The sequence below is a fragment of the Channa argus genome, chromosome 20 (genome assembly GCF_033026475.1).
Source record: "Channa argus isolate prfri chromosome 20, Channa argus male v1.0, whole genome shotgun sequence".
NCBI lineage: Eukaryota > Metazoa > Chordata > Actinopteri > Anabantiformes > Channidae > Channa > Channa argus.
Window position 1 is genome coordinate 702,646 of NC_090216.1, and position 16,885 is coordinate 719,530.

General features: G+C 41.4%; 1 protein-coding gene across 11 annotated transcripts; it reads right to left on the reverse strand.

Moving 5' to 3' along the window:
- Positions 1 to 966: 966 nt before the first annotated feature.
- On the reverse strand, positions 967 to 16,744 carry LOC137105915 (SUN domain-containing protein 1-like). Of its 11 annotated transcripts, none has more exons than XM_067488715.1 (23): positions 16,484 to 16,744; positions 14,262 to 14,441; positions 13,872 to 14,068; positions 13,559 to 13,585; positions 12,994 to 13,254; positions 11,859 to 12,008; positions 11,165 to 11,215; positions 10,771 to 10,851; positions 10,053 to 10,193; positions 8,713 to 8,811; positions 7,229 to 7,298; positions 6,915 to 6,967; positions 6,579 to 6,790; positions 5,868 to 6,149; positions 5,211 to 5,303; positions 4,964 to 5,034; positions 4,717 to 4,861; positions 4,324 to 4,611; positions 3,263 to 3,347; positions 2,841 to 2,956; positions 2,182 to 2,349; positions 2,006 to 2,098; positions 967 to 1,874 (listed from the first exon to the last, which is right to left on the reverse strand). In XM_067488715.1, the coding sequence occupies exons 2-23, from the start codon at positions 14,366 to 14,368 to the stop codon at positions 1,758 to 1,760; spliced, it is 2,907 nt and encodes a 968-aa protein (XP_067344816.1). In that variant the 5' UTR covers positions 14,369 to 14,441; positions 16,484 to 16,744; the 3' UTR covers positions 967 to 1,757. The 11 variants fall into 11 exon arrangements, with proteins under 11 accessions (XP_067344816.1, XP_067344817.1, XP_067344813.1 ...); XM_067488716.1 differs by lacking the exon at positions 16,484 to 16,744 and adding an exon at positions 16,147 to 16,270; XM_067488712.1 differs by lacking the exon at positions 16,484 to 16,744 and adding an exon at positions 14,832 to 15,014.
- Positions 16,745 to 16,885: the final 141 nt, after the last annotated feature.

Sequence of the window (16,885 nt, forward strand, 5' to 3'; positions counted from 1 at the left end):
AGGGCTCAAGGTTTACTTTGTTCTTTGTGTTTTTTTGAGTTTGTGAGATCATTTTGTCATTTTTTTTTTTGGAAAACCATATTTCACACAAACACACATCACATACACCTGTAGAGTTTACTACAATCCAATACAGCAGCTCTGCCATGAATTTTACTTTGACATGGTTACAATTACTTAGTTATTAGGTTTAAGCTGTCAGAAAGGTGATAGCTTTATTGCGTTTGAGTGAATTCTATTGAGAATTGGTTCTAATGTTTGACCTGGCTTATTGAATAAGGAGGCCAAAACATTAGAAGCACCCCTTAGAAAAGTGCACTCCAGTAGAACTACTGCAGCCGATTTTAACTACTTTGTGTGCTGTTTAACCCATAATGATGCATCGTTTATTAGTTTGAAATATTTCCACTGAAACCAGATCATATTTCTTAGATTAAATCCAGAAGGTGGTATTGTTGTGGCTGACTGATATTACCCATTATCCCAACTGCTTATCCTGTTAAGGGTCACAGGAGGGTGGAGCAGTTGCCAGCTGTTATTGGGTGAGAGGAAAACTCTTGACTGCTGTGTCTCTTTGGGGACCTATTAATACTTTAGTCAGTAATTAGCCTGCATGTCTTCAGACTGTGGGAGAAACCCACACAGGTGAGGGAAGGAACATGGAAACTCCAGATAGTGACTGCAGGTTCAACCCAGAACCTTTTCACTGTAAGGTGTTGGTGAAAGTCAAAAATCAAACTGTAGGGAACTTGTAGCAGTTCTGGAACCAGCGCAAGATGTCGGAGTTCAGAATTGTTTTTTTTTTCCTTCTAATAAGAAAAAGTTTCCTTTTCTTCTGCTTGGAAATTGATTTTTAAATAAAGGGAATATGACTATTGATTATTATATGATTATTTTTTCTTTGTGGACGACAGATTTTAGGTAATTTTACTGACAGAAAAACTGAAACTAAAGTGTTGTATATAAAAACTCCACATCTTCTAAAACCTTGTTTATTATATGTCCAGATTGGAATAGCAAAAAAATAAATTAAAGGTTAACACATTTCACAACAGACTGCAATTACAATAAAACTTCTTCCCTTAACCTGAAAGCTAATAAATTCTCTTACTAGTATCAGAACATCAGGAGTTACTTCAAGTACACTTGACATCTGACGATAAGCTGCGTTACGCTGACGTCTCTGCTCTTATGGAATCAAACAGACATTTTTGCCTTTTTTAAAGCAAATGTCCCACTAACATGGCTCACAACTGTCGAAGCCTCCAATGTTTTTCTCAATATTAAAGTGCATTTCATACAAAAGGAGGACTGATGTTTGTCCATTATAATCCGATTAATAATGGGATTTCTTTGTGAGCACGACAACAGGGGGAAGACTTAGAGCAACTGAAAATGTTTTGTGGTGAACCACAAGCATGTCCAAACGTCAACCTGTCCTTGAAAAACTGTGCTACAGTGTTACCACAGTGCTACAAAAGAAAACTGGCTAAAACAGGAAAACAAAACAAAAACACACATTTAAACACACCAAATAAAAAAAAACACTGATATAAAAATATTAAACCAAAAAATGTACATCTGAAGTTTTTCCATAGGAAAACAATCACATTCGGTCTGGAAGGAGGGAAGTGAGTTTTCAGTCACCGTAGTGTCGTTAAAGTCGGAGCAGCTGAATGTGGAGACCACTCCACATAAACCAAGACGTCACACAGAGCTTCAGAAAATAAATAATGCCCACAGTCTGTGCAGTGAGATCAGGCGTTGCTGGGCGTCCCGTGCACTCTGAAGCGGTAAATGCAGGTGTACTCCTCATGACCCCAGTTGGACAAAACCTGCACCTCGATGATCTGGAAGGCTCTGTCATTCTCCTCCTGCAGCAGACAGAAAAATGACACAGGATGTTACATTCTAATCGTGACATTTCCTGTGACTGACAGCTAAACTACAGTTACTGATTATTTGTCATTTCTCTTCAGCAATAAGCAGGTGTAGGATTACTCACAGTGACAGGGAAGCTCTGCAGAGCCTCTCCACCCTCATCATAAGTGTAAGTTCCCAGTAGACTCCCTCTCTCCTGGCTCTCGTCATCCAGACCCTGAAACCATCAAACCAGCAGTATGAAAACAAATGTTTGGACAGCTTCTCTCCAACATCACACTGGTGATGGCTCTGTCTTACGTAGATGCTGAAGTCCCGGGGGGCGCTGTGCAGCGTGCCACTCGGGGTCAGGACTTTGGGGATGTGCTCCAGGGTGAAGGCGGTGGGAAGGATCTTCATGGAGAGGCGGATCACAAGGAAGCCTGTGGAGCCTTTGAAGGCCCAGCAGTTTCCTGGGTGGACGTCCGGCTGCAGAGAGAAGAACAGTGCTTGGAAACATTTAATGAAAAACAACATTTGTTGGGGGAGAGAGAAAAAAAAAAGCCAAACAAGAAACAACAATAAAACTGAAGATATTCAGTGCAATTTTGGTCAGTTAAAAATCTCCATTCACGGAGATCTCAGTCTGGCTGTTCTCTGGCCTAAAAGAACTGATAACGCACTGCTCTGGACCAGCTCTGTGTGTAGTGCCCATTCCCGCGGACGGAGGTCTCACTGGGACAGTGTCTGCAGCCGTGTTCATCAACTACAGTCACCACTTATGGTTGTTTGTCTATATTAACTAGTCACGTTACAGTTTACCGCACGTCTCCTGTTCTAATCAATTAAAGAAATACTTTTCAGGTGTTGAGATCTCAGACATGAGAATGGGGCAGAAACAACCAAAAAACCTAAAGCCTCAGGCCACAGCTGTGTGGAGGTAACAAAATATAACCTAAACACTGTCTCAGGTGTCTTACCTGGATCACAGCTCGAGGAGACTGAGAGAAGTACCAGAGCGGAAGTCCAAACAGGCTGAGCAGAGCGGCCTTTGTCTCATAAGTCTCTGAGCAGCGAGTGCTGAGGATGCTGCCCCCTGAAGGACGAGACAGAGACACCGGACAGGATCACATCCACAGGCCAAAGGGATTTTTTATTTCACATTCAAAAATAGGCTTTTTTCCCTGTAATGTTTGTGTATCCATTTTTAATTGATTCACATCTTCAGTAAGAGCTAATGAGCTTTGAGGTACAGAAACAGATCATAGGCCAGAAAGTGTTTAGGGACTAACATGGTGGTTTGACTTTGCACATTTATTGTGAGAAATATAGAATAAATCCAGACTGAGCCTTTATCACAAGACAAAAGTCATCAGATTATAAAAACGTGTACGTTTCTGACCTCCAGACTCCAGAGCATAGTCAGCCAGGCCAGTTCGATCCTGAGAAAACAGTCGCAGAGCATTTTTCACGATCACATGAACGTCCTGAAAAGAGGAGTCAAGACATGACAAGCTGATTATTGACTTAAACTACAGCAGCAAATTCTGCAGTTTGACTGATCAGCCTGTTGGAATTTTACTGGCTTTCAGAATAAAATTTCATGATTTAAAAAAAAAGAAAGAAAAAATGTAAAAAAACAAAAAATACAGCCGCAGTAAAAAACAGAAATGACAGCCATCAAATTCAAAATAAGCTAATACTTTCCCTAAAATTGTAAAATATTGCCGTTTCAACATCGGATATGTTGTTTATGTTCTATTGTGAATAAAATATGGGTTCATGAGATTTGAAAATCATTGCATTATAATTTTCCACATCTTCCCAACTTTTTAATGGGGGATGAAGTTAAATGGCAGATTAATTTATTAATTATTTAACTACTACAATGTAGCTGATAGTTAACTATTTGATGATCAATGTTCAGCTAAGGTTCAGGAAACCCCAAAGCTTTTTAATGAGGCCTTTATAATTCTACCACTTTCACGGTCTCACTGGTTAATGTACGAGGAAGCTCACTGTGGATGATACAGACCAAGCTGTTAACCGAATCAAGTTTATCAAACTTATAATCACGTTATTAGTACATGCATTTTCCATAATGACATAATTCCATCTAGAGAGCCAGGGCCACGCTAAGCGTCAGAGAAAAGACGGGTTAAATTAAATAAAGAGATAAATGCAGACTTACAGTAAGAGTTTAACCAGGCTATATTTTTCTCCTTTTCCCAGTATTTATGCTAAACTTAGCCAGTTTATTAGATAAAACCCTCTTAACAGGTGGACTGGAAACAATTTTTAGATTAAAAAAACAAAAAACAAACAACCTGAATAGAATTTACATTTACTCTTTAAACTACATTTGAAACTTTGTTTCAGCCCACCATCCTGCAGACTTCCAACAGTAAATTAATTCTCAAACCAATTTAGGACGACCACCCATCCCCCCCTCCCCCCCCTCACCTCCTGGGTCACAGCAGCCCCAGCAGAGTTCAGGACGGCCTCTCTGACCATCTCCTCGCTGTGTCGCTGCTCCAGCTGCAGGCTGATGTTCTGTAGGATGCTAAGCTCCAGGGAGGCCAGTGCCGCCTGCAGGTCGGCCCCACTGACATACTGCTGCTGCAGCCACTGGAGGAGAGACTCTGGTAGGCCAGCTTCTTCTCCGGAAGACCTGCCTCCCACAGTCAGCTGGTTCCCATACAAAAGAACCCGAACTTCCTCGCGCACTTGAGAGGAAACCTGAGCTGAAAGCTTAAGAGGGTTGAGATAAGTAAGCTTCAGTTTTTGTATGACAAGCAAACTTGACTGTTCAGTTTAATGAGTTTCATTTAACAGAACACGTAGCTCCTCTCTCACCATCTTCTGGATTCTGTCAAGTTGGTGGGAACCATCCTGGACCGCAGACAGACCCTCGACATCCTGCCTGACTTCCTCCAGAGCCTCCTCCAATCGAGCAACCTCCGCCAGCAAAGCATCATGGGACTGACGGTCCACACCAACACTGGAGAACATGAGTGAAGACAACAAGCTTTACAGCAAGTGCTGATTCCTGTCCCCTCCAGCAGCAGTTCAGTGTTTGGAGAGTTAAGATGCTGACATTTACCTGACAGCAGCTGAAAGAGTTGTGGGTGAAGTTCTGAGAGTTGAGGCAGTTTCTTGTCTCCACTGGAAGCTCTGTAAATTCAGAAAGAAAAACATTTATACAGTTATAGTCAAAGACACTTTCTCAATAAGGTCCACTCAGTTAAAAACATGTCATCTATTGAAAAAAGTTAGTTCTGTAACAGTAAAGCTGCAGAAATCTGCAATCCAACATTAAAATCTTTAACACAAACAGACACTTGTTTAACCTCTGTTTTTGCAGCCAGTGCCTGCAGCTGCAGCTCCAGCTGATCCAGGCGAGAAGTTTGACTCTGCTGCTGCAAAAGATCCTGCTGCCGAATCTACAGAGACAGGAACATGATAGAAGCTGAATTTACTGAAACCTCATCAATCCAGATCCCATCAGGCTCAGTGACAAGTCTAAAGTACTGGGGTTCCTTATCCAATAGAACCTTAAGATGAAACTGAATACTTGTCACTGACTGAGGATGTAAACAAAAGTATGTCACAGTTTAGCAAGTTACCCTTCAGGCACAATGACTTTTCCATATCCATCCATGGACATTTATTCCCAGTAAAAATTAGAGGTCATCTTTGGAAAGTACAAGTAGCACTGGGACTAAAAATATGCATTTAATGTTTAATGTAAAAAGATGATAATACTTTTTTTAGCCCTGTTTGTCTTATATGAAGGATATATTTGTGATCTGATCAGAAAACAATATGTGAAATAACATGAACAGTACATGAATTAATTACTAATTAGTAAACAATCAAATAATTCAAAAGCAAAAAAGAAAAATAATAAAAAAGAAAAAACATTTCATGGCAGAAATATTTTTCCATCCAGTGAATAAGCTCAGATTAAATTCTTACATTTGCTCTTTAAGAGCTAGTTGTCCTACCTCTTCTCTCCGCCTTCCCTCCTCATCCAGTTGTGTCCTGAGCTGGTCCAGCTGCTGGTCCAGCAGGGCCCGGAGCCAGGGCTTCATGCCGTCTCCATCGCCATCACGTGGCGCAGAGATGAGCTGCTGCTGTTGCTGCTGGAGGTCGGCATAAAGCTGGAGCAGCTCCCTGTGCCTCTGATCTGCCCGCTGCCCTCCAGCCTCCACTCGCTCCCACAGAGCCGTCACACTCTGCTCCAGAAGAACCAGGCGGGCAAACTCCTCCACTTCTGCAGGTGCTTCCTGTTAAAACAGTTTAGTTTTTACACATGGAAGATGAGATAAATGCTTTTACAGTAGCAAAGTTGAAAAAAAAAGAAGAAAAAAAAAGGCAATACAGTTCTAAAAGGGGAAAAAAAAAAAATCTTACAGGTTAAACTGGACAAAGTAAAACTTCAGGGGAGGTGGACTTTTAAAGAAATGCAGCCCAAACTCACATTTCTTTGATTGTTCAGGAAAATTAATGTTCCTACAGAATATTAAGTGCAGTACTTTTAAGGTAAAAATGATTAGTTTCCTGTCAATTTACTAATTGATGAACTGGTTCAAACTTACTGTAAGAGAAAATACGATCTGGTAAAATGTACACAGACAGTCCCAACGTGCCACTATCAGGAAAATTACCACCAAAACTTAAGACATTAAAAGTTGAAAATCCAGTTGTGTCAGTACCTGTTCTGCTGTTGGGGTTTCAGTGGATGGAGGTTGATTGTACGGCGGCTCCACGTAAGGCTGCACCTCCTTGGTCTCCTGCACTGCGCCCTCTGCTGATTGGCTGTAGATGGAGGACAGACCAGAGACATCGTGGACCACTGTCCTCCAGTCTGTGACGTTGAAGGCTGGAAAGACGGCCTGCAGACCAGCTGGACCGAACCAACACAGAGCTGAAGGAGAGAATAAAATGTGTATTTGGAACCTCAGTCACTAAAAGGCTCCAGCTACAACACGTCTTAGGATAAAGTTACAGCTGCAGCTCTACTGAGGAACTAAAAGTGTGCAGAGACTCACTGAGGAGGAGCAGCAGCAGGGGGAGCAGAACCAGGAAGAGTCTATGAGGGGACCTGCAGGAAAAAAAAACAACTGATTATTTCTGACACTGAATCAGGATTTATCATTTAGTGAGATCATCTACAGAACAGCAGCAGGTATTTAAGGACTAAATGTTGTTCAATTGATTAAAAAAATAAGAGTTTTTTTTTTTTTTTTAACGGGGGGGGGGAGAGAGCGAAATGCAGTGTTTCGCCTGTATTAACTCAACGGTTTGCAGAATTACATTCTGTCACAATATTCTGCAGGTGTACAAAGACAGAAAAAAAACTTACAGCCCCAGGACGCCACCGTTGGTTGTGCGACATCTGCTGAGCCACCTAAACACCTCACCTGCTGTTTTACCTGAAGACACATCAGGACACTTTAGCTGACAATGGTTCATGTGAACTTATCAAAGGATTCACTGAAGACTTTCACCAGCTGAGCAGAAGATGAAAAGTCAGAAACCAGGAGATGAATGATCAGATGGGAACTACAGCCAAAAGCCACCAGGAGAACGACAGACCCGACACACAGGACAACATGAAGTCACCAACAGTACAATGATCAGCCAGTAACATCCTTATATGAATCATGTTTGAACTCCTTTACAGTGTGTTCCTCACAGATTGTGATGTAAAACACCCTTCTCACTATGTAGCCTTGTTACAATTTCTTAAAACAAGTAACTTTACATTTAGTCAATGTTTTTTTTTTATTAAATTGAGCTCAGACAATGGCAGAGCTGAAAACCCAAGGTGATGTCTTTACATGAACAGTTCAACACAGATGTTTTTTCATCACGTTTCAAATGTTGGAGCAAAAAACAAACAAACAAAAACAAAACAAAAAGTTGCTAAAATATTATTGAGCCAGCAAATGGTTTTAGAAATCGTTTTCTGATGCTAAGAGAGATGTAAAAGTTTAATCAAGTATTTATTTCCTCTATGCCGCTTTAGCAGACATTTCAGGTTTACCTAAACCTCAGTCTTGGGTTAACCAAACTCAAAGCCACAAATGAATACTTTGCTATTTTTTTTTTTAAACAAAAATACTTGTTTCTTTATGCAGTAAAAAGGAGAAAAAAACAAATAAAATAAAAAAAAATTATTGAAGCACCTTAAGATTGGACTAAATAAGGTTGGTTTTATCCCCCATTATTTACTGTACATCGACAGTGTAGGGTGAATCTTTTATTGACAAATATGACCACAAGAAATAATGTTTAAATGTTCATACAAACTCCTGACTAATGTTTTAAGAGTGAAAAATTGTGAAACTTTAAAATCTCTCACACAGATAGTTTGGTTGTCTGCTTTACATGTTAGGTTTCAGTGAGGATTCAACCACAGCCAGATAACACAATTCAAATGTAATCAAGTCTTTTTAAACTACTGAATAATAACAGGACTTGCAAGTCTCGTGTCTTAATCTAGTGTGAATCTGAGAACCATAAACATTTGTGTATAAATACTTAAATTACAAAAGGAGGCTATAATAGAGTGAATCATTGCCCTGGTGCATCTTAAGCTGATTTACATGACTCACTGTCAGATGCAAATGCACCACAGAGCTGAGCACAAAAGCAGACAACAGGAAGAGAGAAGGAGAAGATCTACACTGAAACTAACAATGCAACATTTGATAAAGCCGCAAAGTTAGAAAAAAGGTAGTTTAACACCTCAAACCCAGCTCAGACAAACATGCTGCATCTCAGACAAGAAAAGCAAAAAGGTGAATGAATATATCAATCTGGTCAAACACTGACGGCGTTAACCTGCAGAGTGCCCGGTTCTCCATGAAACAGAAAATATTTTCTTGGTCAGAGCCCAAACAGCGGAAGCTGCTCTCAGAGTCAGCTGACAGAGACCTGAAGCTGAGGAGGCCAAGATGATTAAATCAGATATAAACAAATCAACTTTACAACATACAGCTATGATGACGTGCCAAGATTCCAACACTGTGTTTGCATCATTACATGTCCATCAGTACAGAACTGTTAGAAAATAATAAAGCCGAACCACCATGTTTTCCAAAGTTGATGTTTTTATAAAGCAGGGGTCTCCAACACGTCGCACTTTCCAAGTAGCTCGCCAAAGGGTTAATGAATCCCACATAAATTTGAAAATGTGATTAGTCAAATTTGAGCGGTCACTCGGCAAACCAACTGTAATTCATAAGTGTCCCGCCCCCTTCTCACACTAAAGGATTATTTGACAATTGGTTGTCAATCAAATGCGCTGCTGTCAAGGTTGATGATCCAGTGGTGATCAGTGATCAACTCAGCAACTTTGTCACTACATTACAGTGTTTAGACCTCACTAATGACTCTTTCAAATAAGTAACAGGGGAAAAATCTAGCGACTCTTTTTGGTGGTACGTGCTTTTTACATCAGTCTCCAGTATTGGCCTCACTCTTCAATAAGCAGCGAGTGCTGCCGTAGACCCCTCCCATGTCCCAAAGCCCTCACAGACCCAGTGGTCGCGCAGCAGCCCCTCATAGCTGCAGTCAGAGCAGGAGGTGTTCACCGCTCCTGATTCCACACTGCAAATGGAATGAATCGTGGATGCACAAAGCCGCCGCTGGTGCCCACAGCAGCAAGAGAATACAATAGAAAAAAACGCATACAGACACACTAAATGCAAAAATACATACAAAAATATTTTTGTGATGTTTTAATGCAAAAATTTGAGATGTAGACGCCAACATTTCGTAAAAGTTTAGGGAAGCGGTTTATCAGTGTGTTTGGGTTGTAGTAATAATAATAATAATAATAATAATACTACGAGAATAAATGTTACAAAACAGGAGGAGCTTTCGGCTGTTTTCCTTTTGTAAAAAGTAGCTCTCAGGGGAAAAAAAAAAAAAAAAGAAGGTTGGAGACCCCTGCAATGAAGTGACTGGGGGGGGGGGTGGCACAGCTTTTATGTGCTCCTCACTGAAATGTGGGTTTGTGTGTGAAACCACAACTCCAGACAAAGTCCAGAGTTCATATGCTAAAAAGGCTCAACTTGTAGGACACTTTTGGAAAACAGTGCATGTTAAAAATATGAAAATACTCTTAACTACTGATAGAGTTCATGTAAACTGACAGGATCTGTGAGTAGTTATTGAACCTGTAAGAACTGTAACGCTCCATATGAGCCCCAACACAGAGGAAGCCACTGAGGACCATGAAGATGATGCAACAGTATTTGAGCGCTGTTTCTCCTTAACACCATCATCTGTTGTTATCAGCGGTGCAGGAGTGTGTTTAACTGAGAGACACACACACACACACACACACACACACAGGGTAGAATGGGGTTAAATAAAAGCTGTCAGACCAGTTCAACCACTTCACAAGCTTTAAATAACATTTGTTCATTAAAATCAACCATCAAGTCTGAAATTCATTATGAGACAGACGAGCTTTTAGCTGAGACCAACTTCTTTAGACTGTTCCACACACACTGCTTGGTTCCTAAACTTGTCAGTTAAATCAACAGTCAGTGTGATAGCACACTTAAAGCATCAGTCTGAATCTAAAAAGGAGAAAAATGGGGAATTTGTTGGAGACTTCTCAGTGGCAGATTAATCTGCATCTTGTGGTCTGAGTATTTGTGCCTGAAGGATGGTGAATGTAGGAATATATCTGCAACAACAGAGCCAGGAGGCACAGAGGGACACAATACAGTACATAGGACTGTGATACACAGACACCATTGTTAGCAGACATTTAACACATGCAAAAAATAAATAAATAAAAAATAACACTTCGTACACGTTTTAAATTATCTACTGTAATAAACTGGGATACTTAAAATAAGAGGAGCCCGTTCTGTAATAACTCACACAGAGATCCGTTGACATGAAGGTCCTTCAAGTTAGTCGTGGACTCCTTCAGGTTCATGACTCCACAGCATCTGGATCGAGCTGCAACACAGAAAACAGATTCAGGACTCACCGGGACCTCAGAGACCAGCAGACAAACACCTCAACACGTCCACATGTGCCCCCCTGCTGAGCTCAGGACAACTACTGACTGCAGGCAGACAGACACACGCATACACACAGATTTGCATTTTGCCAAGGCAACAGCCAAATGGGAAAGAGTGCATTTGTTTGTGAGGGAAAAACAGGGTGGTGACAACTATTCTGACAGAAAAACCCAATCTATGTCAAAAGAACAACAGCAATCAATGTAAGGTGAGGAGGAAGAAACGATGCATGAAAGTCAAAACTCAACTCTGGTTCTCTGTGGAAGCCAATCGGCTGAAACCCCTGTGGTCACGATGTGCTGTCAAAGTAAACACCAAGTGAACGTGCAACTACGTGACATACAGGGCAAATGAAACCTAGATGCCTGCATTCACAAAACATCATTCCTAATTTAAAAAATGAGAAGAAAAAGCACACAAAGTATAATTATAAGCAGCTTTCAACTAACAATTTACTCTCAAACTTTCCATCACTAAAAAAAAAAAAAAAAAAGGCAAAATAGGAGCAATTCCAACATCTTTCAGAAATAACTCTATATGCTCCATTTGACTGTTCAGTGCACATGGAATTACATGGTACAATGAATAGAGCCATTATTTAATAACTCTGAAAGTAATTGTTTGGACAGGACCCAATAACTGCAATCTGATATGCAGAACAAGCAAAGTATTACAGAAAACCATTAGAGATCCTATGGAATACAATTATTTATATTTATTCAATTTTTCTAAAGCTTTTCAATGAACGAAATTAGTTAAATGTTCTTTATACTGAGCTCTTCAGGAACTTAGCTCAGCAAAATTTTGAGAGATAATTTTTGAGAAAGTCAGTTGGGAATGTGGCTTCTGGTGTTCACTGCTGTGTTCGACTAATGTTTGTAGGAAAATTAATGTGAACAGATTTCAGTTATTCCCCACACCGACTACGCAGACTCTGAGTACCTCCATGTTTGTCAGTCTGTACGTTCACCTCTCTGACCTTTGAGGCCAGATCCCGACACACCTTCCAGGTGTGTGTCAGTGCAGACATGCAGCAGGCTGCAGCTCTCCTGACACACGACACTGTGAAGTCCAGCCACGACAGCAACACATCTGGAACAACCAAACCACATCCCGTAAAACTTCGATAAAAGAAAAATATGTACAGCAGGTCTGTGCAACAGCCAGCACCTCAACACCTCAGTCTGCGTGTCAGGCTTGGTTTCATTTCATTTACAAAGTGACAGCACGGACAGCATGAAGCCCAGGAAACAAATGAGTCATTAATTAAAGTTAGACAAGGCACAGCAACAGAGGAAAACATCCCACGTTGGACAGCAGAGGTGAAGTCAATAATTTACTGCTGCAACCAGGTAAAGTCATTAGTTTCCCTGATCATTTAGGCAGGAAAATTTTATTTTAGCTTGGTGAGAGCAACCAACTCTCCACCTGCTTCAGGGTCTGCTTGTGTCAATTTCCTGCCGAGCTGAAGCGTAGTCGGGTCCTGAACTACCTGTGACCTTTTGGTGTTTCTGCAGCAGCAGCTGATGATAAAGCAGAGTAAGCAGAGAAAAAACATATGCTGCCGCCCTCCTGCTCACAGGTACACTTGAGCCCAACATGGATGCCAGCACACCTGCTGAGGAAAGGTTTGTTAAAGACAAAGGATCAGCTGCTACTGTAACCCTGAAGATGTGAGGAGAGGGAAACGAGGAAATATGTCTGGATGAGCCCTCATTCAAAGATATTTCAGTTACATGGTGACTTTTGTTTATATGCACACATCCAAATATTACAACTGTCTAAACAACCAGTCTGATTAGAAATTGACCAACGTCTGCATGTTTATAGAAGAGAAAACACAATTTTAGGATTGAAGTAGTTCATAAAACTTGGACATCTATTTTCAACCTGGCCAGTGAATCTGAAGCAATAAAAAAAAAAAAAAAAAAAAAAAAAAAAAAAAAAAAGTAAAGTAAAGATGTGCATGTACATTTTATCATTTCAGGAACCAGGCAAAATCTTGTCAGAGTTAAGACATTTTTCTGTTTCCTACTCTGATCATCAGAAAAATAACTTTACCACATTGATGTCCTACCTGTCCTGCTCTTGCGGCTCCGATCTCTACAGTAGATGGTTGAGGTCTCTGTTTCTCCATGTTCCAAGGGTTCTGGCCCCATTAACAAGGAGGAAGATGAGGGGGTGTATTTCGAGGAGGAGCAGTGCGTAGATACAGACTCATAGTCTTTACAGTAAACCCTGTTGAGTGTCCGGACTGAGTATTTAGGACAGCATTCGTCGGAACCGGTCAGAGTGCTGTCGGCCACCACAGTGCTCTGATCTGCAATAATGGTGCTTTCTGACAAAGACAGACAGGATCACATCATTAACTCGCTGAATTCTGGGTACAGTGTAGTCTCTGATTCTAAGACGTAATTAGTTTATTGTACTACACTATATGCAGCTTTTAGTGTACAACAAGTGTCTCATGGGCACTGAATGCTTATAGGCACTACTTTATGTCCACCTTCATCCCAAGACATGATGAATGCTGTGGATGTGATGATTATTGACTTAATTTTGTATTGTGACCCAATATATGTTTGTGTGGTAGAGTAGCCACTAGTTTGGTGGTGGCTAAAAAAACAAAACACAAAACTGACCTTTGGGATCATTCTCTTCATCCAAACCTGAAACACCAGATGAGGAAGATCGATCAGTGTTAATCAGACAAAACCCTTTTCTACAACCTAACTTTATATAGATGTTTTGATTGGAAGGAAATTTTGGCCCTGAAACATTTCTCTAAGGAGAGTTTTCAGTCTGCCAAAATAATTTAAAAACTGCTTCATGGACATTGGACCAAAGTCCAAATTTCACCTGCTGTGAGAAATGTGACCAAAACAGAGAGCGTGGTACAAAAAGGGCTCAGCCTGCACACAGAGAAAGAATTAAAGCAAAAACAACATGTTTTACCCCAGAGAGTGTCCACCATGGTGGTCTCCTGTATGGAGGACTCGTCCAGCAGTGAGGACAGCAGGGAGGCATCTGAGGCCACGCTGTGGAGGCTGCTGTTGTGGGCCAATGGACCGGACTGTTTACGAGGAGTGTGTGCAAGAAGGGACTCTGAGCAGGAGACAGACAGCTGCTGAGAGTGACGGGACCTCAGAGACCTGCAGGAGGACAGAGGAGATTGAGGAGAATGGCACGAAGAGGTGTAAAGCAGAGGGAGGGGACAAGAATAATAAAGGAGACTTGTAAATAAGAAAAAGGACAAGTTGAAGGAGGAAAATGCAGAGAAGGAGGTGGAAATGAAATGTAGTGTGAAAACAGCAGAGTAGCTGCTGTCTACCTGAGGACACTCACCTGCTGCTCCTCCAGCTGCTTCCTCCTCCCACGCTGAAGGAGGCGCTGCTGTGCGGCAGGCTGCGGTCCAACAGGCTGTCATTGAGCCGCAGGCTGCGTCTGGACATAGTCCTGGCTTGGAGAAGTGTCACAATCTGCTGCTCTTTCTCTGAGTCTGACACTGTGTAAGAGTAGCTGGAGCTGAGGAAAAGGAGAACGGTTTTATCAACATTTACTCAATGAGCCGTCCAAATCAATAAAAGACCTCTTTCCTTTATACTGAACTACTTATATGTAGAAGCTGCAGGGAGCAAATGTGTTATACAAGCTGCTCTGTAAAAGTTATTGTTCAGGACACATAAGACAACTGGCCAACGCAACAGATTAGCTTAAAACACTCATAAAACCAGTTCCTGCAAGTCCAACATGCTGTCCTCGTGTATTGGACTGTCAGCAGATACAGCAGCAGTTGTGATTATAGCACAGTGCTGTACAAAACAAATCCCTGTTACCTTATCACTTCGTCGCGCACACACACAGTGACCTACATACAGAGACTGGGATAAAACCACAGTGGGTGAGGATACACACAGGTCAGTCCAGCCCCAGCTCTGCAGATCCATGTCCTTGTCAGTCAGTGGAGGGACCAGAACCACAGGCACATAGCACCAACACACCCACAGTGTGAAACCACACACTCAGCATTAACACACATCTAGAGAAAGAGTCGTGTGGCAGCAGCACGGATAAAGTTCACCTTCCACCTGCTTACGTCTGCAGACAGCACTTCCTGTTAGAGTGTGGGGGTGTGTCAGTGAGCTGCTTAGACACGGCTCTCAACAGTGTCAGTGTGACTCATCAACGTCATTCCCTATGCCACCAACCTCAATCACCTGTGACTGTTTTTCAGGATTTTTGTGTGTCTACAAATGATATTGGACGGGTTGATGGCAGTTTCCTGTAAGCACTATGAAGCTGTAGCTTCTAGGGAGAGATCAGTGGGAGAAAATCCACTATGGTTCTCTTCTAATTCCCCAATTCCTCCCTTCAGCCACGAGATAAGGCTCAATGTAATATAATGTTTTTTTTTTTTCATATTTATTACCCTTAAATCTATAAACCAGAAACACATTGAACCAGTTTGTTACATTTTTGTCAAATTCATTGAATCTGCATGAAGGTGAAGCAGTACTGGTTTTAAAGATTTTTCTGTCGCAGGTACTAATGTCTGACATGAAGACAGCTCTGGTTTTTCCCATTAGAGAGTACAAATCTCTGACTGTACCCTTGTGCAGTGTGATGGTGTTTGTCTTGGTTGTCATGCTTCTTTAAATCCATTTCCCACCTGTCACTTTTTCATGCCCCACAATCTGAAAATATCTGGACCAACCAGATATTAGATTAGAGCACAACAATGACCATAATGTATAATTCACAGTATGTAAACATGTAATAAATATTTCTGGAAAGGCTTTAATGTAGTTGAAAGCTGCTGTAATAGTATGTTTTAATACTTTATATTAATTCACCGGTTTTACTGCATTATCAGTCGTCATCAGAGCCTCTGTGTCGCCACAGAAGACTTACGGCTTTAACGCTTAGATCTGATCACAGCTGCAAAGTAATTGTACTTAGACCTAAAAGTAGCATCAAGACTCCTGTTCCTTATAATCCAACATGAGATCGACCTCAGAGGAAACGCACTGTTTAAACTCAAAACCTGCAGCATCACCTGAACACACAGCGAGTCAGAGAGGAGACAAACATGACAGGAACTTACCACCAGCTGCAGCTAAATGCTGGTTTACAGATCACCTGTACGCCATGTTTCCCCCTGTCTGACTGGCCTCACTAAGCCTCGCTAGATTACCCAGCAGCACTCACTCTGATCTTATTATGGACTCACCTGGTGGGATCCTATTCAATCCCGCGGCCTTTTGCATCGCGACTCGATGGCCCCCTTTCCATCTTATGTTGCCATCATAACGAATAATTAAACGAAACATAAATGCGTTTTAGTTTATGCCGTACAAAACTCACCCACGTGTCCTCGTGCATTTAACTACTCTTTCAATTATTATCCAATCAGCGTGCAGCTCAGATATTAGATGACGCAGACGACCAATCAATTTCCACGAAAGGCGGGCTCCCGCGAAAATCAAACTGTTAATTTGCATTAGCTAATTCCCAGACTGTCGGAAAAAAAATAAAAAAATAAAAACAAAAGTAAGACAAATGCTTACCTACAGCGGAGCTCCCCACACGCCGGTGACTCTTCTACGGCAGACGTTAAAGCGAATACCACGGTCAGTTAGGGGCTGCTGCACGTATTAACCAACGCTACACAGTTTTAAGTTCGTTTCTGCCGTTAAAAGGACCAGTGAGCGCCGTAATGATAAAACTACTCACAACGACTTCTTCCCAAGACACATATCATTTAAATATCGATTGACAAACGTCTTGAAACACCGCGAACAGGAAGTTTAATAGCCGGTTGTTTAGTGCTTAATTACAGCAGTACTAATTGTTTTAGCCTCAGTAGTGACTATCGCCCCCATGTGGCAGGAGGTATAAATACCTACAGCGGAGCAAAGAGTACATGATCCTAGTGATAATTTAGGCCGTTTTTAATCCAGGTATCACGG

Excerpts from the sequence above, each read along its gene's own strand:
- LOC137105915 (XM_067488712.1), bottom strand. The coding sequence starts at position 14,863 with ATGGATCTGCAGAGCTGGGGCTGGACTGACCT. Across the intron at positions 7,299-8,712 it reads GAGAACCGGGCACTCTGCAG|GTAAAACAGCAGGTGAGGTG; the intron begins GTTAACGCCGTC and ends ATGTGTCTTCAG. Across the intron at positions 4,862-4,963 it reads ACTCTTTCAGCTGCTGTCAG|TGTTGGTGTGGACCGTCAGT; the intron begins GTAAATGTCAGC and ends CATGTTCTCCAG.